The following is a 23,106-nucleotide window of genomic DNA, read 5'->3' as shown; positions in this document are numbered from 1 at the left end:
TGTATTAGGCGCTATTAACGAAACTCTAAAGTGAAGAGAAGAGAAAAATAACAATCAACGACGCGCTGGAGAGACGCGCTTAAATCCGGAGTTAGTGGACCCTTTGCACGCCCAAAATCTCCCTCCTTATTTCGGACTTGAAACCCTTATGAAAAGCTAGATCCTTATAGTTGTTAACAATAATTTTAAAGCCAAGGCGGATAGGCAGTTTCGGTTTGCTGGTAACGAATAATTGGAAATTAAAAAACTTCGTTTTTTCAGTTTGGACAAAAAAAAAAAAAAACCGATAAAAGCAGTAGCGTCTTTTTCAGAATCGCATTCGTTAAGTGCATCCATCATCACAAGGAGCCGCTGGAAATTGGCGTCGTTGCATTTGTTTAACGGCTTTAAGAAAAGCTTTTCGAACTTCTTTCTTACAATTTTGTCGGCGATGCTAGGATTGCTTTCGATTGCGCTGTGGACATGGGATACCAAAGTCCGGCAGCTGATGGTGACGGATAAGCTGGTCGACCATGGTGGAAAAAAAAAAAAAAAAACTTTGCGGTTTTACCGCGGTCGCCTTTGCCCTTTTTGAAGAAGAAGTTGGCTATGGGGATTTTTTGGTTTCGGATACATTTCTGGCTACCGTCGGTGAGATGGTCGATTTGCCAGTTCCGGCCATGGCGCGCAGCTAATCTCTATCCGTCACAAGAAGAGGATACTTGACGGGAACTCCGTTTGCGACCTTCCTAAACCACTCGCCCACAGTCTTTGGCAAGCCTTCGGCTTCAGCCAAGCCCCTCCATATGTCCACATCCAGCACTTTGACGTCGGACGAGGGGTCACTTTTGATAAAATCCGCGAGTCCGTCCATGGATAAATTTCGTTCGCCGATCCGATGTCGGTAGTTGACCTTATTACCTTGGTCTGCAAAAATATCCCCCAAAATCTCCTGCGCGATATCAACTGCCTCAACAAGATTCAAATAACCCTGGAGGCTGGGAAACACCGGAACAGCCTGTAAAATTGCCGAAAACTTGAGTAAATTTTGGAAAAGGTCGAACTGAGGATTATGCACCCGGTGGATGTTTGATGGTCTGTGTATCCACACCGGAAGTCTACTTTTTTCGTGAAACTTTTCCAAAAGCCGTTCGCTCACCCATTTGGACGCTGTATACCCGTCCGATTTATTGTCCGCAGGGGGTGGGAAAGCCGCCGCGGATATTTCGGGAAATTTGTCCAAGCCGGAATACAGCGAGACACCGGCCGTAGACACGAAGTGGAGGGGCACCAGCCGACCCTGGTCCAGGGACATTTGGATAAGCTGCGCCGTCGAACCCACGTTGGCGCCCTTGATAGTCCGGTACGACTTGAGGTGCGAAACGTCGGCCCCGTTGTGGACCACCACGTGCGCCTTGGAGAAGATGCGGCGCACGGCCTCGGGTGACAGGCCTAGCCGTGGTAGTGACAAATCCCCCCCGTGTACTTGCACCTTGTTGGAAGAGAGCAAAGAGGCTAATGCAACTGGTTGGCGGACCGCGATGCAGTGGATCGTCGAGATTCTTGCGTCCGCGATGAAAGCCTGCAAGAGTGCCTTGCCGAGAAGCCCAGTCGCTCCTGTGAGTACTACCACGACAGGTCCACCGTTTGGAATAGTCACCACTTCAGTCTTGCCAAGGTAGGTCCTGATGTTTCGGCTGGGCTCGGTCTCAATGTCCCAGTCAATCTGGGCCTCCACGGCGGATCTTTGCTCGATCAAAAGGCTCATGTCCTTCAAGGTGCTCGAGTCGAACATGGAGACAAGCGGGAGATGTATCCCAAGCGCCTGCATAATCTTCCGCTGCAACGCGACGAGAAGGAGAGAATCACCTCCAGCGTGGAAAAAGTCAGATGACCTACGGACTTGGCCATGAGTATTGGCAGGAAGCACCTGTAGCCAAATGTGGCGCAGCTGAGATTCCACCTCGGACAACTCCTTGTCTTCTTCACCGAGGACGGCTGGCGCAGAGCTCATCAGTTTTTTTGCTAGCAGCTTAGCCGCAGCCTTTCGGTCCACCTTGCCACTGACAGTTGTGGGTAGGCACTCCACCGCCTCGACGAAAGAGGGCTTTTGACCCCGTGGGAGCGAGACTCGTCTTAGCACATCTGCAAACAAGTCTTGCCTATTGGCAGTGGAGCACGAAGTATCGACAACCACGAGAGCAGCCAAAACAGCTGACTCTAAGCGAGTACTGCTGCTAGCCGCCGGCTCGGGATAGTAAACATGTGCAAAAACTTGAAGTAGTTGACCTTGCCCTGCCTGAAACATGGATTTTTCGACGTCGATCAAATCCACCCTGTTACCTCTGAGCTTGACCTGAGTATCACCATCTACCCTACCTTGAAGCACCAGGCTTCCATCGGGCAAGAGGCGACCGACATCCCCTGTGCGGTGGACCGACGTCCAGCCTTTGGCAGCAAAACTCTTATCCACTAGCGCATGCGAGAAAAACCTGGAAGCTGTGAGCTCGGCGTTACCCAGATACCCAAGCGCGACCTTGGCGCCGCCGATCAGGACCTCTCCAGGCATGCCCGAGGGAAGGGGGTGAAGATTCTCATCGACGATGCAGATTGAGCAGTTGGGGGCAGCACGACCGGCCGTTAATACTCCGTCCTGGGGACTACGATAATCCAGCTCGATCCTTGTAGCGGAGCAAGTCGTCTCTGTAGGCCCGTAGGCGTTGAAAAGTTTCAACTCGGGACGCCCGATGGAGTCAAAGGCGCGGAGCAGCGAGGCGTTCACTGGCTCGCCACCACAAATGGCACGCCGCCACTTTGAACAGGCCAGATTCGTGCCGCCAAAGCTGATCCAGCTCATGTATTCCGAGGGCGTAGCTCCCGTCAACGTGATGCTGGAGCCAACGATGCGCTTCGTAATGGCCACGGCGTCGCCCCGCTGAGACCTAGGAAGCATATGCAGCGAGCCGCCAAAGGCGAGGGCTGAGAAGATCTGCGTCAGCGACATGTCGAATCCGAGCGCGCTCTGGCACAGGACGTGCTCCACGCCAAAGTCGTAGGTCGCCGACGAGAACTCAATCTCGTGGACGAGGTTCTGGTGGGACAGGATTATGCCCTTGGGTGTGCCGGTGGAGCCGCTGGTGTAGAGAACCGCAGCGGGGTCTGTCGGACGAGTCTCTGGAAAGGTAAGCTTGGTGGAAGGGCCTGGCGGCTGGGTCGCGCGTGGAATGGATGAAAGATTCAGTAGGGGTTTCTCAAGGATTGATGCAGTGGTCGCAAACGCTTCATCGACCAGGACTAGCTTCGGGCAAGCATGAGAGCAGTTTATAGCAATCCTTGACATTGGGTTGGCAGCATCAAAGGGCATGTACACACAACCAACCCTCCAAATGGCCAGGAGAGAGACGATCCAGTCCGCACTTGGCTCTTGCAGGACCCCAATAATGCTCCCAGCAGAGATGCCAAGGCGCGATATACTCTCGGCGACGGCGTGGACTCGAGACCATAGCTCACTGTATGAGAATTCTCTACCGTCGATATCCTCAATGGCAATATCATGGCTGCAGGAAGACGACACCTCAGCGACGCGGTCAAGGAGTGTCCCAGGCCAGGTTGAGCCCTTGTAATGTCCCTGTCCGAGCTGCGCCGCCTTTTCGACCATGTCTTTGGGAAAGATTGACAGACTTTGCATGCTAATCTCCTGCTTTACTGGCGCCGCTAGTGACTTGACGAGATGCAAAAACCCGCAAAGAAGGAGCTCGGCATCTCGTCTCGAGTACAGACTGTCTTGCACAGCGAGTCTGACAGCTGTTGGGAGTTTGCCAGAGTCGATGATATCGAGGCTGACATCGTAGGCCGCCTTTGCTCCCTGGTAGTAACAGATTTCGAGCTCGCAATCGCCAAGGGACTGCTTTTCCTTGGCCCCCTGTCGATAGTCGACAAAGGCTTGGAAGATGGGGCTGTGATCAGCCGAGCGAGGCACGCCAAGTTTGCTCAGCATGACGCCAAAGGGGACGGCAGAATGCTCGAGGCTCTCCCTGATGGTATCTCTGGTGTTTTGGGCAATCTGCTCGAGGGTCTCTGCCCCGTGGGTCCGGAACCTCAGGGGGAGCAAGTTGAGATACATGCCGACCGCGTCAAGCATGTCACCACCGAGACGGCTCGCGTCGGCTATGCCGATGCAAAAGTCCGTGGTCTTGGCTAACCTGGCGAGGAGCACACGGAAGATGCCGAGGTAGAAGCAGAACGGCGTCACCCGCAGCTGTCGGCATCTGTCGTGGACAAACTTCATGGTGCATGGTTCAAGCCGAGCCTCAACCTCGGTGGTTCGATATTCCAGAAGAGGGGATCTGACCTTGGCAGCGTCGGGAAGTGGCAAAATCGGGAGCTGTGCCGGAGGATCGGCGAGCTGATTCCGCCAGAATTCGAGGTGGTGATCCCACTCGCCCTTTTCTAGCGCATCCTGCTGGCGCCGGGAAAAGTCCACATATTGTAGGAGAGGTCCATTGTTTAATGGGTCACCTTTGTACGCATCATCGAGTTCGGAAAGAAGCACCTGCAGGCTGATGCCGTCCATGTTTATATGGTGGAACCCAATAAGAAAATGGTGTTCTGTGGACGACGTCGATGCAACCATAACCCGTACGCTCTGCCCGCTTTGGAGATCGTACTTGTGCTCTACCAGGCTTTCAATAGTGCGATCTAGGTGCTCTCGAGGTATTTCAAGGGCCTCGAGATGAAGCCGCGACTGAGTAAAAACAACCTGTTTGGCAACGCCTTGCCCGTCCATCTCGATGCCAGTCCTAAGTGACTCGTGGCGGCTCGCGACGGACTCGACTGCCTTGGATAGCTTCGGAATATTCAGGTTTCCCGTCAACCGATACACGACGGTGTTATTAAGGGTGTAGGCGTCAGACACAAGGGTCTGGACGAACCAAAACATCTCCTGTCCGAAAGACAAAGGGCTGTTGCGCTGCACCACTTCTTGCGAGACCGGCTTCTTGACATTTCCGGCCAACTCAAAAGATTCGAGATCCCAAGGAGAGTCGACCGGTGTGGTGCAAGTGGTATGGGGCGAAGTGTTTGCACTCGATTGGGAAATTGCAGAAGTGATTCGGTTGGCCGAGGATTCCTCGCCTTGTTTGCTCCCCGAATCCATTTCGGCGTCCGTCGTGATAGTCAGGTCATCCTTGACCTTGAAATATGCCTTGGTGATGATGCCGTTGATGGTGACGCCGCTCAATATCTCAAGGGTCGAAATGCTGACGCCAAAGGTCTTGTAGAACCAGCTACGTACTTCGACAGCAATGAGGGAATCGAATCCGAGTTGGTCGGTGGCGGAGTTGAGGATTGCCGATTCGTCCTCTATTTGAGACGCTGAGAGACGCAGCATGCTCTGCAGCTTGAGCAGGAATGAATCTGTTGATTTTTTTTTTAGTAAAGCGCGATATAAATCAGGTAAAAAACCCCCCTTTTTGGGGACAAGGATTTCGTCTTCAACCCACCCTTGATTATTAGTTTGGCCTCGGCCATGGAGGAGGCAGTCGCCAGCATTTCGCGCGGCGTCAGCTGGTTGCCAGTAGTCTCGCTCTTGTGATACCCGTGAGTGGTTGTGCCATATGTCAGCAAGTGTGACAACCGGGGGTTCTCTGTCCAAAATGGCTTGTTGGGAGCTTCAGCGGCAAATCGATCTACTCCGATGGTGATCTCATGATCGACTCCAGACTCTGCAGGGCTGGCGAGAATGGCCTCTGCAAATGCGTGATGAAGATCAACCTCGGAAATCCACTTGAAACCGTTGCTGCGGAACCGTTCCTTTTCAGACTGGCTGAGATTGTTAGAGGCGTAGCCGACGCCGATGACGAGCCCCAGATTTAGTACAGACGCTGGCTTTCCGTTCTGTCTTCTTTGCAACGCGAGGCTTCTCATGTACGAGTTGGACGCCGAATAGTTGGCCTGCCCGTAGCTGCCAAGTACGGTGCTTATGGACGAGAAGAAGACGAAAAAGTCCAACGATGTCTTTTCTCTGTCGAGGATCTGATGCAGGTTGTCGCTACCGTGTACCTTGGGGCCGGCCACCCTCGCGATGCTTTCGGCGTCCATTGAGCGCACGGGCTTGTCGTCGAGCACCATGGCTCCGTGTACTACACCAAGCAGGGCGGGCATCTCGTTTTCAATCTCGGCATAAGCCTTGGCAAGACTGCTGTCGTCGGCCACATCGGCAGAGATGACCCTGATGGTGGTGCCCGTATCAAGATTCATCTTCTCGATCCATTTGGCGTTAACCTTGGGATTGCGACTGCTAAGGACCAGATAGCGTGCTCCCCTGTCAATCATCCATTCGCATAGGGACAAGCCCAGATCACTAGTCAGACCAGCAAGCCAGTACGTCTTGTCAGGACGGAAGGTCAACAGGTTGTACGTCGGACAGACGCGGACCAAGGGGGATTCTGCTCCTTTCCATTGAATGATGCTGCGCCGTAAGTCCATGGCCTGCGACCTAAAGTCATCCAACGACAAGACATCAAGAGCCGTTACCGATAAGGTTCGGGCCAAACGGTAAGCGGACGACAGCTGGGCTGACGGAGAGTCAGCTGCATAGTGGGGAAATGAGATCCAGCGCCCGCTTTCCTCTGGGGCTTGGAGAGACTCTGGTGATATGACAGGCACTGTGTTGATGATTGTCGTACTTGCGGGCAGGCACTGGGTGATTATTCCCCCGAAGGATTCCTCATGGACCTCTTGAAGCATTGTGGCATCGGCAAAGTAATCAATATTTCGGCCAAGCTTGGCTCTGACGATGCGTGCCGGCCACAAAGGATCAAGAAAGATGAAATTCTTCCTTTGGCGGGTTGAAGTTTTGGTGAGATGCAGCCCGCGCTCTTGGGCAAGAGTGTCGGCCGCGGCCGCTAGATCATCACTGGGCTCATGCAGAAGCAAGTAACTACCCTTGGGAACCTGTGAAAACAGGTACATGGCCTGCAGTACGGCGGCAACCTGGGTGAGTAAGTCCGGGCCGTCGTAGGCATCATCGGTGATGTCAACCACCGAGCATACCGACGGCCAAACTGTCTTTGCGCAGTGGCTGCTCACAGCCAGTACACGACGCTTGCCCTTGGCTGCACCGACTACGATGTAGGCGTGACTAAGGCCTTGTTTGGCAGTCACCGGAATTCTGAACCCCGTGGAGAAGTCTACCCTGACTCTCACCTGCTGCTTTGATTTTGCGGCAATGGCGGCCAGATATGGCGCATTCGTGTCCTCTTCAAGCCAGCCCTGTGGCGAGAGACGTAGCTGCTTACTGTCCTGCCTGCGGTATATGGCTCTGCGGCTTGCGTTATACCTAGCGTCAATTGCATCGTTGCTCAAGAGACGAGGTATCTCGAGCCTCCCATCTCGATAGACCAATTCACGCTCATCGGACCAAAGTATAGAGTGCTTCTGAGTTTCAGTAGACCACATCTTGGTGAGCTCAAGCTCAAGCAAGGACGCGGCAATAACTGAAGATTCGGGCGCGCTTCCGTCCACAAAGTCAATGGTCCTGACATGGGTATCGGGCATCTCCCAGCTAACGGTTCGGAAAAATCCAAGTGACATGTAAGCTGCTGGAACTGCGTCCTTGGCATTATGTGTGATCCAAAGAATTTTCGAGCAACTTTTCAACACGTCTACCAGGGCCGACATTGTCTCGTCGTCGATCTTGTCAAGCGTCGGTTTGTCCAGATCGGCAAGCGACAGCAACGTGTCGCCCAGATGCTTCTCTTTGTCGAGTTCAGAGAGGGTTCTGATGTAGAGAATCTCCTGGTAGTGGGTACCCAAAACTTCAAGAAGTCTGCCCACAAGCCCAACCGTTGCAGTGGTCGCACCTCCCACGACAAGCAGTCTGGGGAACATGGTCGAGTTGGACAGTGGATTTCTCAGCAGCCGAACTCTGTCATCAACGGCCTGGGTGCAAATGATGGAGTTGGGAAACGCTGGCAGGTCAAAGTCGGGTGTGATGGAGTTGATGTGGGAGAAGCCGACACGTTGGAGCAGGGAGCCCCATTCCATAGGCCCGACGCAGGGCGACAGCGTGCGACCCTCTGCCTCGCCGATCCACCACTGCGGTAGCGTGCCAAATATAAACCCCAGCCTGGCGGCGTCGCTATCTGTAATCTCGTTTATGACGAGAAAGCCACCCGGCCTCAGCAACCGCCGAACGTTGGAGAGCGTGCGTTCTAGGTTGGACGTGGCGTGCAGAACCAGGGATGCGACGACCAAATCATACGAGTTTGGCTTGTAGCCCTGCTTGATAATGTCTCTCTCGAGATCCAAAGTCATAAACACCATCTTGTCGACATGGGCCTCAAAGACTCCGCGTGCCTTTTCAAAAAAGCCAACTGAAATGTCCGTGTAGGTATAAGATGCAAACTTGTCTCCAATCTCTTTCAAGATGCTCTTGGTCCCACTGCCAGTTCCAGCTCCTGCAAAAAAAGGGGTGTCAGACTAGTCCAAAAACTTGGAACCTGTGTGTGTTACAAGAGAGTAACGTTAATCGAGAAGGCTACTTACCAACTTCAAGAATATTCATGCCCGGATATCTGTGGGATAACTGCCCAACCACCCTCGCCAGATACTGTATGTGGCTCTTGTTTGTTGTTCCATGGTGGTAGTAGTCATCCAGCAGACCGTCCTGAAGCAAGTGCTCCAGCATCGTGCGCCCATCGCGAACCACCTGGCAGACATTCTCACCCACCGCCTCGGCCAGTCTTCGATCCAGACTATGTGGGTACTTGGCCTTGATAACGGCTTTAATCTCGGGCGTGTCTTGCATCCAGGACTTGTGGATGTACGGGTGGGCGCCGCGTTCGACCAGCTTCGTTACGTGCTCCACAAAGCCAAAGTATCTACGCCACGCTCCCTGTGTCCGCTGCGGATGGTCTTGCGGAATCTCCCTGTCGAGATGCCTCATGTAGAAGAAAGACAGTCTCTCCAAATCAAAAGCAAGCTCGTGGTCGGCATCGGTAGCCCGTCCGTCCCAGCAGACTGTGGCAGCGTCCGGCGAGGCTGGCGCCCACCGGGTGGTGAAGAAGAGGCGGGCGTCGTTGTTGGCGTTTGGCGGGTTCAGAGGCACGCAGTCGATGCCACTGATCTGCACCAGAGATCTTCCTTGGTGGGTGAACAGATCAACATCGCCACAAAGTCCCGTCTCGCCTTTTTTGGGGAGGGTGGAGATGAAATCAAGACTTTGGTTACTACCGGCGGTGACCAAGGCAGTCCCGACGTTGAGACTGAACATCTTCACCCGTCTAGGGACGTGGACTGACCAGAGCCGGCCATCGTCTGGGTGGCAGTAGGCCAGGAGGACAGTCTGTACGGCAGCGTCGAGGGTTGCGGGATGTATCGCCATCCCGCCAAACTTAGCCGGGAGGATCTGACCCTTGGCTGCGCCAAGCTTTCTCGAGGCGCCGTGAATGGCCCGGAAAGGTCCAGTATAGCCATATCCCAACTCATTCCAGACAGTGTAGAGCCGGTCCTCAGATATGGGAACCATCAGTGGATCGAGTTCCAAGTGATTTTCCAAATGCATTGTCGACAATCCCTTACTTTCTGCTTGTGAGCCCAGACGAACCACCACTGTCCCCTTGGCCATCAGGGATAGACGGTCTCCGGCCAGAGCCGAGTAAAAACTGAAAGCAGCTTGGGCCTTGGCTTGTCCGAAGCGTCGCACGTCAGTCAAGGTGCAGATGGACTCCACGCCAGAGTCATCGGCTGTCATTATCAAAGGTTGAAGGATCTCAAAGTCGCCGATGTCGATGCTCTGTATGCTGTTGTCTTGGCCGACGAGCTCGCGGGCTGCCTCGACAGCAGCACATAAATAGCCAGCCGCTGGGAAAACCATCTGGCCCTGGACCTTGTGGCCGGAAAGCCAAGGCAGCTCCGACTCTAGAAGGACGTTTCTCCACCTCATGTCTGCCGGGGAGCTATCAGGTAAGGGGCTACCCAGGAGTGGATGGATTGGTCTTTCCCGCAGACGAAACGACTTGGAATAGCGTGTCTCGTGCCATAGCTCCTCATTGTGGTCCCAATGGTACGTGGGCAGCCCCCTGACAGGCCGGCCCTCGACGGGGGACAGTAGTCTTTGCACAGCATGCAAGTCCAGCTCTATCCCTGCTTCCAAGATTTGAGCCAAACCAACCTGCATAGACTTGATGTCATCTCCCCCCCTCTCAAGCAGGAATCCGTAAGAGATATCGCTGTCGGGCCACAGGTTTTGTAGGGTCTGAGTGACAGGGCCACGCAAAGCGGGATGCGGTCCAATTTCGACAAGGACATCCACGGGGCCCAAGCTCTCGCAGGCTGCCTCCAAAGCCTGGGAGAAGAGGACTGGCTGGACCAAGTTCTCTACCCAGTAGCCCATCCCGAGCGGGGCCTCTGTTATTTCTCGCACCTGTACACTTGAGAACCAGCGCGTGGCCCCCTTGCCCTGCTTGAAGCCTGAAAGGCGTTCCAAGTTTGACGTATAGGCTGCTGTGCAGGGGTGCATGTGGTGCGAATGATAGGCCTTGTCGACAAGGAGACGCTTGACCTTGATGGACTGTGACTGCAGTTCCTGCTCCGCATCAGCGACGGCGTCTTCATCACCAGACAGAGTAATGCTGCCCGGCGAGTTGCTTGCTGCAACACTCAAACGGCCCTGGAATCGAGACTGCGAACAAAACCGACCGGCGTCTGCATGCGACATGGATGCCGCCGACATGGCTCCCTTCTTTCCGTCGAGGCCGCCAGCAAATTTGCTGTTGATGCCACGATAGTACGCAACAGCAAGTGCCGTCTCGGCTGGAAGACGCCCGGCCGCATATGCTGCAGCAATCTCTCCAGACGAGTGCCCTACGACGGCACCAAAGGTAACCCCAGCCTTATCGAGTACATCCACCAACAGGATTTGGGTCATGGTACACAAGGGTTGAGATAGCTCAGCCCGCATGACGGCAACGCCGGCAGAAGAGTCCTTTTCCGAAGTCGATGCTAGCAGCTGACTAATAATTGAGTTTGTAGGTCTTTCGTGGGCTGGGAGCAGGTCCATGAGCGCCCTTTCAAGCTCCAAAGCTCGCCCATTTGCCCATGGCGATGATTGAATAAGTCCGGTCATCATGCCAGCATATTGAGCTCCCTGTCCAGTGAATATTCCCAATAACCTCTTGGGATTGGCATGCCCACTGGGTTTGGCCCAGTTCCGGTTTTCAAGTCTCTTCAAAAGTCCAGAGCATAGCTCTTCGATGTTGGTTACGGGGACGGCGACTTTGTAAGAAAACAAGGATTTTCGACAAGATGCCAGAGCAAGGTCATGAACATCGAGGCTTTTACGTTGGCTTATCCAGTCGACATGACCCAGAATGCTTTTGGCCAGAGAGGATTCGCTTTTTGCTGATAGGATGAAGGGTATAAAAGATTCAGGCTTCTGGTCAGCTTTTCTAGGCATGTGAGACACGCCATCGAAGCTTTCCAGGATAACATGCGCATTGGTGCCCCCGAAGCCGAAGCTGTTGACGCTGGCACGGCGAGGTTGGTTGCCCGGTACTGTGGGCCATGGCACAGCGGAGGTGGGTATTTCTAGCCCCTTGTAGAATGGCTCGATCTTAGGGTTGAGCTTGTGGAAGTGCTTGTTTGGAAACACTGTTCTTTGCTGTAGTGCCAGAGTCGCCTTGATCAAGCCGGCTAATCCTGCCGTGCCTTCGGTGTGACCGATGATCGTCTTGACAGAGCCCACATATAGCGGTGGAGAATTGGCCTCGTCTAACGTCCTACTACCACCAAATACAGCATGAATCGCTTCTGCCTCGACAGGGTCACCGGCGGGTGTGCCAGTACCATGAGCCTCAAAATACTGCGGGCGGTCCTTGCTCACATCCAACCCAGCCTTGGCGTATACACGACGTATCAGATTCGCTTGAGCTTCAGCGCAGGGCGTTGTAATGCCGTTTGTGCGCCCGTCTTGAGAAACTCCAGTTTCGCGAATCACGGACTCGATAAAGTCGCCATCCGCAACGGCATCGCTTAAACGCTTGAGGATGACCGCGGCTACGCCTTCTCCCCTTGCGTAACCGTCTGCGCCTGCATCCCACATTCGGCTGATACCGTTGGGAGATAACATGTTCAGGTTGGATTCGGTAATGTACCATTCGGGGCCTAGGAGCAGGTTAGACCCGCCAACAATGGCCATTTGGCTTTCGCCAAGCCGGAGGGCTTGTACAGCTTGGTGAAGGGCCACAAGACTAGAAGAGCAGGCTGTGTCTATGGTCATGGATGGACCGTGAAGGTCCCATGTATAAGAAATGCGGTTCGCCATAATGCTCCGGCCAACACCGGTGGCCTGTAAGTAAAAAATTGAGTAACGAGTCCAAGTTAGATTCCGTTGGGGAAACATGGAGTGGACCTACCTGATACCTAGGCGCAGAGTCGATGTCACGCATCAAGATATTCTCATAGTCACCGCACATGAGCCCAACATAGACGCCGGTATCTGAGCCCTTCAGCTGTTTGACAGAGACATTTGCATTCTCCAAGGCTTCGTAGACAGTTTCGAGCAACAATCGCTGCTGAGGGTCCATGGCGGTGGCCTCAATAGCGGTGATGTTGAAAAAGTTGTTGTCAAACTCTCTGACATTGACATCAAGACAGTATGACCTGCGGACGCTGGTGCTCCCATGGTTTTGTGCGTTGGGATGATAGAAGCCGTCCACATGGAAACGGTCATCTGGAATGTCCTGAGAAAGGTCATTAGGGGTTGGAAGAAGCTCCTTCAGCTTCGATAGCGAAGACGCGCCAGGGAATCTGCAGCCGATGCCAATAATGGCAATGGGCTCGTTGATGATTGATTGGGGTGCCATTTTGATACTCTGCTACCCATAGAAGTTCGTGGTTGTATACCAGCACTGGTTTTCCTATGTACACTTTTGATTCTCTTGCATGGATGAAAGTATACATATATATATCTATCCTATATCCTATAAAGTCGTACTTTCTTTATCGTGACGGAAAAACACTCCAAGCATGTTCCACATACGTAGCAGGCGCTATGGATACCCAGAAAGTCCACATGTCTACGTTCTCGGTATGCGCGAGGCTGGAAATTGACATGCGAATTGCTAGCTTTGACCAGACTAGTCGGGACTAGCAGGCTACAAGCTATCAGTACTTACTCATGCAAATCTGTGACCAATCCAATATAAGGATACTATTAGTTTGTACGAAATACCAACTAACTTACACGTAGAACCTTCTCAACCTCCAATCGTACAAGCGAATTACGTAATAGCCACCAAGCTTTTACTTGACTCGCTGCATCTGGATGTGGACGCAAGGGAGCTCAACTCTGTATACAAGTAAACAGATAGGCTTCAAGGTCTATCGAATTGTACGGTGATAGCTGTAATCAGATATACCCCAAAATAACATACCTCGGCGTGATAACATATCACTTCTTAACTTTAACAGAGGTCAGAGTTTGCAGGCCGGACTCAAACTTTGCGTGTATTTTAGTTCCAAACTGTATAGCTATTGCATTTCCCCAGCTTTACCTATTTAATGGCGGCAGCCAGTCCTAAATCGTCTGAGGATTGTCTGTTTATACCATCAGAACTTGGAGGAGTTGATTAACACGGTGCATCTCCGTGAAGAGACGCATTGGCTTCTAGGCTCCGAACTCACAATCGAAAAAATTCTGATTTAGTTGGACAAGATCATCTCAGACTTTACTTCGGGAAAGTTTTTTTTTTGCGATGACTCATGGCTTGCAAGATTCCTTTTCAATCAAATGGTGATTTCTCTATCAGGAAAAACTTGAATCACATTTCATGAATCTTTCACGAGACGCGAGATACTGCGACCCTTCTGCGACAAAAAAGGGAGGTTCAAATGTGAGGACGTCCTTGTTCCTTTTTGTGCGAGTCCTATAATGTGGTTTTACTACTGAAGTGCGATTTAAGTTGCAGTCTGCGTCCCCACATCCAAACAGGTAAATGCATTTAAGCACCTGGGTACCCAGAAGCCTTTTGCCCTCTTTTAGCCAGTACGCAAGTATCTTTTTTGTTTTGTATTACAAATATCTTACAATATGCTCCAACTCTTCATCAAACATGTCTCCTGGCTGGGACCACTGGGAGTCGTCGTTTTCTTTGGTGCCTTGGCAGCGAGATGCATCTATCTTTTATACTTTCACCCTCTGGCTAAATATCCGGGACCTCGTCTGGCTGCGGTCTCGTACATCTGGTACGCACGCAAATGGCTCCAAGGCAGATACCCATGGGCCGTCGAAGAACTGTTTGAAAAACATGGCTGTAAGCCATACTCCCTCCTCCCGCTAGGTTTTCGCCAGCCCGTCTTCTTTGGACTCTGCCGACACGGAATTTGCAACATTTTAACAGATGGTTAACTTCCGGCTCCCCAGCTGAGATTGTCCGCGTTGGGCCCAACGAGATTGCCTTCCGGTCCCCGCAGGCTATGCATGACATCTACATGGCTACCGTGCGCAACCGCGAGACCTTTGTCAAGACAGAATTTCAAGACCTTGGCGGGAACGATCCCGGAATCACTGCCGAGAGGGACCCGGAAAGACATCGGGAGGTAGCCAAGCAGCTTGTCCCTGCATTTTCACCTCGGGCAATGTATGCTCAGGAGGAGCATGTCCACCGCTACGTCGACCTCCTTGTTCAGCAGCTCGACAAGCACGGCGGGACGAGCAGTAACGGCGTCGACATGAGAGAGGTAAAGCATTCCCTGCGGATTTCTCCACTTCTTCAATCAGACACACCCACTGACACCGTTTGCGTAGTGGTTCGACTGGCTCGTCCTGGACCTTGCCGGGTACATGGCTTGGTGCCACGAGTTCAACAACTTGAAGAACGGTGAGTAGGCCCATCATCCCATCATGTGAAGAAACGGCCGGCTGACCCCGGCCACAAAAGCTGAGACATGCTTTTATCTACGCGAATCAATCAAGATTGGCCTTTTTGGAACCATCCGCCAAGTCCTCAGAAAGTTTCCCCTGCTCTTCCCCCTGTCCCCCTTTTTCATCCCTGCATCAGTATCCCGGACCATCCCAATGTGGATGCAGTTCAACCGCGACATCGTTGCTGAGCGCCTCTCCAAGCAGGAAAAGCTCGACGGTAAAGACTACTTTGCGTGGCTTCTACGCGACGGCTCCAAGACTCCGTCCGAAGATTGGCTCGTCGCCCAGTCAAACGTCCTCCTGGCCGCCGGGTTTGACCCGCTGACCAACATCCTGACGTCGGCTGTGCATTACCTGTGCAAGACTCCCCGCGCGCTCGAGCGACTCTCCACTGAGGTCAGGGACGAGTTTCCAACCTACTCGGAAATAAGAGCCGACAGGCTGCAAAGCCAGAAATATCTACAGGCGGTTCTGGACGAATCAATGCGAATCCACACCAACGCAGCGTTCGGCCTTCCTAGGTACAGCCCTGGAGCCTTGGTCGATGGGGAATATATCCCCAAAGGGGTAGGCCTCCTTCCAACTACGTTTTGTTCTCTCTCGGAGATGGCTCACACTTTCCCATGCAAGGTAACTGTCCAAAATGCATCCTTTGCAACTACGCATAGTCCAAAATATTTCCTCCTCCCGAGGGAATTCTGGCCAGAGCGCTACCTTGGTCCCGATGACCGATGGTATGACCAAAGATTCGAGTACGACCACAAGAAGGCGTTCAAACCCTTCTCTATCGGACCACGAGCATGCCCAGGGCGTGAGATTGGCATGATGCAAGCCCGAATTGCCCTGGCGAAGCTGGTATGGACCTATGACATGGAGCTATTGAACCCCGAGGTTGATTGGGAAAAACAGTCGAAGCTGTTTCTCATTTGGGACCGCCCCGAGGTTCGCGTTAGGTTTCGGAAAAGGAGGATTCAGGACTGCTCTTCAAACTAACAGCAGAATGCTGCTTGAGCGTACGGTTAGTTGAATAATTACCTATGTAATTTAGGTCCCTGGGCCAGATGCTCTTGTTGATCCTTACACGGCAGGGATAAAACTGCAAAAAAACCCATGTTTAATTTTACCGGAGGTTAAAGTTAGCTAGGTTGATTTTAAATTTCGCGTGTATGGAACATTCTTTGCTTTGCGGAGTAGGGTTTATTTTAAACTAGCTACGGTTTTGCCCCTATGTGAAAGGTTTGTACCCGTTTTCCAGTCAAACTTTTGCTAATCGGAATATATATATCTGATACTTTCAACTCTTTATTTAGTTTTAACTTAGATGGTAATTATTTTACGTGGGTGTTATTATTAAGCAAATATCCCTGCCTGCCGGCGTTTGGCTAAATGTTTCTCGAATTTTATAAATTGAGCCCCGCCGAATTTCACATGCCAGTGTGGTTTATCGGAATAAGGATATCTGGGTAAGCGAGTGAGCCTAAACGACCCCCGTGGTGCAAGGAAGGTCTTTCGGTTGTCCATTATCCTAAGGTTATGTTTGGCGTGCCTGATTTATCCATCGTATTATACTCACAACGCTGCTCCTTGCTGCACTGACAACCTCCGAGACAGGCATGCGGTCATGGTCGGGTATTTTGCGGAGTTTGTGTACAGTTTCTAGAGCCTTGTGCCACGTTCGTTGATACGACGAGCTACAAAGTTTCGCCGATTCGGTAACAAGTGCGGAGTACGATTCTTACTATTGGTGGTAAGCGTAAAAATCCCTCCCCTGGCACTGTCGTCCAGTAATGTGGGCCTTGTGGGCGTTGCCGACTTTGGTAATAAGTTTGGGCGAAAAGATTATTTAGGTACTTAATTTCTCCCGCAAACAGTAAAGCTGGTAAAGGCCCATGCATACACGTACGGTGGCAGGGGAGGGGGTTTTTTTTCCCCGCACGAAACCATAGTACGAATCATGGCTAAATTTGCCTTGCAAACTTGGACTTCAGGTGAAATTAAAGGTGTGGCTCCGGATTGAACCCCTGAATTTGCCCTAGGTTGCTACTCGATCAGTTCCAGACCCACCTGGAGCAATTAAAGTACCTCTACCTCTGCCAAAAAACACTGTTTCGTATCTTCCCAACTGCCTGGATGCCGTAGGTATGGTATCACCTACAGTAGCTAATGCACTGAACATGAACCCAAAATCTAATATTGGCGGCTAGGTATTTTGTCACATGTCACAGATTTGTCCTATCCTCGGAGCCCTATAGGAGAACCTAGTTGCATGTGTAAACTGCTATACCTTACTCGCTTCGCCGGGAAACATATTTGGTTACTAAGAGTCCCTTATATCTAGTACTCATGTTGCAGAGAGTATTTTGGAACTTTGTTCCAATAGCTAGAGCTGCCTAATACAAAGTGGAAGGACTCCTATGTTTCAAAACACTGACATCATCTGTTGACATACAAACACTTCCTCAACAACTTTACGCCATTTGACATGTCATCAATAACAGACAAGCCACGGCAGCTTACGCCAACAACCACAGATCAAACGGGTTCAGAAGCTTCTGGAGATAAGGCATCCACGAAGCCTGAACAATCTCTGGAAGCAGCCCCCGTTCAGGACTTCAAACAAGGATGGTCTTTTTGGGCAGTAATTCTGACGCTTTGTTTCACTAGCCTGCTGGGTTCCTTCGAAAATGCCGTCGTCACGACGTCAATGGCCTACATGATCCAAGATTTGAACATTGGGACTAATTACGTCTGGATCACGAATGGCTTCTTTGTCGCCAGGTATATGAGCACACTCCTATTGTCAGTCCTGAGGATGGATGGGCTGATTGTCTTTAGTGCTGCGGTTCAACCGCTGTTTGGTCAGCTTGCGGATGTCTTCGGACGCCGAAGGCTCACCCTCGTTATTGTGGCGACCCATACGCTTGGCAGTGGCATATGTGGCGGGGCAAGAAACGAAGCCATGCTGTTCGCCGGTAGAGCCATCCAAGGTGTGGGTAGCGGCGGCATCAACATGATTGTCGAAGTCATCATTTCCGACTTGGTGCCCCTTCGCAAAAGGGGGTATTTCATGTCCCTCGTCCTTTTGGTGTACGCCTTGGGACTGGGTACTGGTCCCCTGATAGGAGGGACTTTAGCCCAGCATGTCGGGTGGAGATGGGTTTTTTTCATTAATCTTCCTATTGGAGGAACCTCTCTGGCCCTTTTGTACCTCCTGCTCAAAGTGAGGGACGACAAGACGACACCTCTGAAGGACAAAATCAAAAGCCTCGACTTTGTCGGTAACTTCATTATCATCGGCTCCACGGTATCAGTGCTGTATGCTCTCACCCTAGCTGGGTCGGCCTACCCTTGGGGAGCTTGGCAGGTCCTAGTACCTTTACTGGTGGGCTTTGGAGGATTCTTTGTCTTCATTTGCTTCGAGGCATCACCGCTATGCTCTCATCCCGTCATTCCTCTAGGACTCTTCAAAGATGCCACACGCGCCGTCATCTTTATCAATACGTTGTTCACTTCAATTTTGACCTACTGGATGCTATACTTCCGCCCCCTCTACTTCCAGTCCGTCCTGCTGTCGGACCCTACTTTTGCCGGGGTGCAGATGATGCCAAGCACTCTTGGCTCACTCCTGGTTTCTGCCGGATCTTCTGCTGCTCTGTCCTGGATCGGCCGCTACAAGATCTTCCACACGGCTGGATTCGGTCTTCTCACGCTGGGACTTGGTCTCCATTCTGTCCTGGACAGGTACTCGCCTCCGGCCCGATGGGTCATGTTTCAGATCCTCACCGGCACTGGGGTCGGCATGGTATTAAACACTCTCCTGCCCGCCCTGCAAGCAAGTCTGCCCGAGAAAAGCGTCGCGGCTGCAACAGGCTCGTGGGCTTTTATGAGGAGCTTTGGAAACGTTTGGGGAGTGGCCATTCCAAACGCCGTGTTCAACGACAAATTTGACAGCCTTGTCGGCACCATTACTGACGATCAAGTCAGAGAGCAATTCTCGGCAGGGCGTGCCTATGAGCAAGGAACTCAGAGGGCCATATCCCAGCTTTCCGAAGCTAGCAGAGACCAGGTCTTGACGGTGTATGAACGCTCGCTTCAGTTGGTCTGGTTTGTTGCAATTGCCTTCGCTGGGCTCGGGTTTTTTCTATCGCTAGTTGAGAAGGAGATACGCCTGCGCACCAAGCTCGAGACCAAGTATGGCTTGGAGGAAAAGAAGGAGGAACCTGCCAGCAGTGCATAGAGAAAATAGGATTGCATGTAAGTTATTCAAGGAGCAAAATGTACTGGAAACTCTAGAAGTCCCAGGAGCCCTGAGAAGCTGCCAAGATTGTATTCAGGGTTACAAAAACGTCTGTAGCTTCCGCTTAGGCATTTCGCAGTACGATACACTGAATTCAGTGGAAGATTTCAAATGCTTTGCGTCGTGCACTGTTGTTCTACCATGAAATGGGGCTCTCATCACTTCAGTTTCTCACAAAATTCCGAACCAACCTTTGGCTTACACTATAGGCGGTCTCTGTTGGTCTACCTAGGGAGATTTCTTTACAATCGGAAATGTCCTTGTCCCTGAGCACACCAGTATTAACTTCGTGACATGTAATATAAGTTTCAATTTTGGGAGGAAAACGTACAGGCTTTGGGATTCATGTGAGGATAAAATTGCCCTGCGAACTTTGACCTTCGGTTTAGTTAGCGAGGGTCAGTGACTCGTATTTGCATCCGCGATCTGTCACTTCGAGGTACATATAATTGATCAAGTCCTCTAGTTATATATATTAATGTACCTCTAATTCGTTTAGCTAGTCGAATATGCATATTGGGTTAGACCCATATTAAATCGAGTGAACCAATCAAAGATAAATGGGTAGGGTGAAGGCCGCTAAAACATTTTGGGATTACTTGGGGACTGTGCGTTGTGGAACGCACCTTGCGCCCGTCGGTATCCCGGCGGACATGCCTGTTCGAGGGGCCCACAACGCATAGCCCCCAAGTAGTGCGAAGTACATAAAAATTTATCCGGTATTTCCATACAAATTTTATGTACCCTTATAAAAGTGACTTATCGTGGGCGTAAACGCAATTCGCTGACCCTTGCTAACTTTACCGGATCATAAAGTTTTCAGGGTTATTTTAGCCCTCACGTGTAGTGGGAAAGGAATACTTTGTTGATAATTGCGGTTGTTGAGGATGGTTAGGGATGTTTGGGGTGTACGATAACAGGGGGTGCACGAGATAGGGGTGCTTCGACTTAGTTACTATTTGATTCGTATAAGCAGCCGTATTGGCAAGGTTCTAGAACTTTGAGATTTAAGTTTTGTCAAATTGGCATGACAAGATTTCATCCAAAGCATTGAACAAACAACCACCCCAATAGAACGCCCACTTTATCATAGGCACTTCTTAGAGCATGGGTGGCCACGAAAGATGCTGGTAGCTTTGGGAAAAGAACACAAAAGCAGATAACTTAGTTCCGCGGTAAGCTTTGCACACCGAGTTTATTTCAATAAACATATCCCATGGGGTAAGTTACCATCATGTAATACTCTTTCGAGGTTTAACCAGGTAAACTCCGCAACAACTGTGCATCTGCTATTAAGGCCATCCAAAAGCTTCTTTCGGCGGGCTTATAATTAAACATCAACCGATGAAAGCCTATGATGACTCGTATGATTTGACTGTTCTGTTAAGCTACTCATGCTCCATCGCTTTTACACGCAAAGTTTACAATAAACCTGCACAGTTTAACATCTGGCAAGGTGTAAATATCTGTTTAATTGACTTAATGAAATATTTGCACCTGATCCGAGGTCATATTTTTCAAGTTTATTTCAATCCCGCATCTAGCTTCCTTCGATTGTCCCTGCTGAAAAGCCGCAATTTTCCAAGAGTTTCTTTACAAAAACGACATATTTCTCTGGTTACGCAGGCTCGTCGTCGACTACCTACCCAATGCATAAACATCATTTTAGCGTCTGCAAAAGTGTTTGTTCAATTGCAAGAGCTTGCAGTTTCTTTGATCGACGAAAGATACTACAGCCCTCACGTTACTCATAATGGCTCTCCAAGACCTGATTACCGTGTGTGCAGGGCTATTGCTGCTAAAGAGTTTTGTTTCCTTTGTCTTCCGCTATCGTAGGCATCAAGTCCTCATCCGACAGCATGGCTGTCTTCCGCCACCTAAGGCGAAGCTCAAGGATCCCATATTTGGCATCGACGTGATTATATCCAACGGGCGAGCAGCCCGGGAGCACCGCAGCCTGCAGACGTTCGAAGAGCGCTTTTACTCCATCGGGGCAACCTACAGCACGAAGCATGGGTTCCCTCTCATCATCACCATGGAGCCCGAGAACGTCCGCGCCGTCGTCAGCCAGAACTTCAACGACTATGCCCTCGCCCCGTTCCGTCAGCCAGCGCTCAAGCACTTCTTAGGCGACGGCATCTTCACGACTGACGGAGAAAAGTGGCACTCGTCCCGGGCGTTGCTCCGGCCAAATTTCAACCGCGACCAGATTGCCGACCTGGAAGCTATCGAGACTCATGTCCAGGATCTATTTGCCCTGCTTCCCGCAGATGGCATCACACCTGTGGACCTAAAGGACCTCCTGCTACGCTTCACCATGGACTCGGCGACCGAGTTTCTGTTTGGCCAGAGCGTCCATAGCCTCCGGCGCAACGGCAATCGTGACGGGGACAGTCTCGAGGCGCAGTTCGAGATGGCCTTTACCGCTGCCCAGGCGGAGTGCATGAAGTTCATCGGAATGGGCCCGCTAGCCAGGTTCGCGCGAGTTAAGTCGCAGAAGCAGGTCGAGATTGTGCACCGATACATTGACACGTTTGTCGACAAGGCCATTGCTTTTCGGAAAGAGTACGATGAAACGGGAGACAGTGGGCCCGTCGGCAAAGAAAAGCCCAAGTACTTGTTCCTGCAGGAGCTAGCAAAGCATACCACGGACAGGGCGCGGCTACGATCCGAGCTTCTAAATATATTGATGGCTGGGAGGGACACCACGGCCAGTCTTTTAGGAAACCTCTTCTTCATGATCTCCAAGAGTCCTGAAATCATGGGCAGGCTCCGGCAAGAAGTTGACAACCTCAACGGCGCCAGGCCCTCTTATTCTTCACTGAGAAATATGACATATTTGAAATATTGCCTTCGTGAATGTGAGTCGTTTGCGGGTTGGACCGGATCTGGTTTCGACTTGTTTTGTTAGCGCAAAGCTGATTTGTTGACTCACGCCACAGCCCTACGGCTCCACCCCGTCGCTCCTGTCAATACACGCATCGCAGTGACTGACACTGTCCTGCCACGTGGTGGCGGACCCGACGGAAGCAAGCCTGTTTTAGTATCCAAGGGGACTGCTGTTGGATGGTCCGTGTATGCCATGCACCGGCGCAAGGATCTCTATGGTCCCGATGCGGACCAGTTTTGCCCCGAACGCTGGGAGACACTGATCACGAGATCCGAGTATCTTCCCTTCAACGGAGGGCCACGCATTTGCCTGGGCCAGCAGTACGCCCTGACAGAGGCCTCGTATGTCGCGGTCAGAATTCTGCAGGAGTATGATATGGAGAGTAGAGACCCTGGAGAATGGGAAGAGGAATTGGCCATCACCGCTTGCAACAGACGTGGATGCCTAGTTGCTCTAAAGGCCAGGGGTGGATAGCCAGTTTTCCTTTGGTATCATGTGACAAACAGGTTGAATTCTAGAGGCTCGGAAATGTCTATGATCTTACTTTTCAGGCAGTCTATCTAAGTTGACACCCTCCATGTCGGGCACCCCCAAACTGTGGCACTCCAAAGAATCTTGAATGACATTCCAATCCCTCATTTACATTTCGCATTTTCTCTACCAAAACTGGGCTTTTCCTTGTAATTTTCAAACATCCTAAAATTTTAGTTACGAATAAAGCAACATGGAAAATCAAATTGCTGCTGCCATTATTACGATAAAAAAATGCTTAAATCAATTAAAGGCGCTTCCCAAAATCATTTCAGGCCACAGCATATCGCCAGTGTCGGGACGTTTCAAGATGGAAGCCTGCTCTACAAAAACCCGGCTTCAATAGCACTGCATGAAGCTCATAGGCTGTGGGTTTCGAGCCGTGAAACCGAGCGACGGCCCCGCCTCCGGTTCTTTCACCATGCCCAGACCATCTCATGGCAGGCAGATGTATCTCTTCACTAAATTCACTGGTCCCCCCCC

General features: G+C 51.4%; 4 protein-coding genes across 4 annotated transcripts; 3 read left to right on the top strand and 1 right to left on the bottom strand.

The window, feature by feature from the left end:
* Positions 1–670: 670 nt before the first annotated feature.
* PgNI_10945 (uncharacterized protein) lies at positions 671–12,845 on the bottom strand (the record flags this gene model as incomplete). The annotated part of the gene is made up of 4 exons (XM_031130919.1): positions 671–5,394; positions 5,481–8,438; positions 8,527–12,328; positions 12,396–12,845. The coding sequence occupies 4 exons, from the start codon at positions 12,843–12,845 to the stop codon at positions 671–673; spliced, it is 11,934 nt and encodes a 3,977-aa protein (XP_030980468.1).
* A 1,226-nt stretch (positions 12,846–14,071) lies between these two features.
* Positions 14,072–15,898, top strand: PgNI_10944 (uncharacterized protein; the record flags this gene model as incomplete). The annotated part of the gene is made up of 5 exons (XM_031130918.1): positions 14,072–14,294; positions 14,405–14,721; positions 14,789–14,861; positions 14,922–15,472; positions 15,536–15,898. 5 exons carry the CDS (start codon positions 14,072–14,074, stop codon positions 15,896–15,898), a joined length of 1,527 nt encoding a protein of 508 aa, XP_030979604.1.
* A 1,489-nt stretch (positions 15,899–17,387) lies between these two features.
* PgNI_10943 (uncharacterized protein) lies at positions 17,388–19,142 on the top strand (the record flags this gene model as incomplete). Its single annotated transcript, XM_031130917.1, has 1 exon — positions 17,388–19,142. One exon carries the CDS (start codon positions 17,388–17,390, stop codon positions 19,140–19,142), a length of 1,755 nt encoding a protein of 584 aa, XP_030979966.1.
* Positions 19,143–20,955: 1,813 nt separating this feature from the next.
* PgNI_10942 (uncharacterized protein) lies at positions 20,956–22,566 on the top strand (the record flags this gene model as incomplete). The annotated part of the gene is made up of 2 exons (XM_031130916.1): positions 20,956–22,063; positions 22,145–22,566. 2 exons carry the CDS (start codon positions 20,956–20,958, stop codon positions 22,564–22,566), a joined length of 1,530 nt encoding a protein of 509 aa, XP_030979598.1.
* Positions 22,567–23,106: the final 540 nt, after the last annotated feature.

Source organism: Pyricularia grisea, chromosome VII (assembly GCF_004355905.1).
Source record: "Pyricularia grisea strain NI907 chromosome VII, whole genome shotgun sequence".
NCBI classification, from domain to species: Eukaryota; Fungi; Ascomycota; class Sordariomycetes; order Magnaporthales; family Pyriculariaceae; genus Pyricularia; species Pyricularia grisea.
Note: the sequence above shows the minus strand (reverse complement) of the source record. Positions and strands in the feature narration are given on the sequence as shown.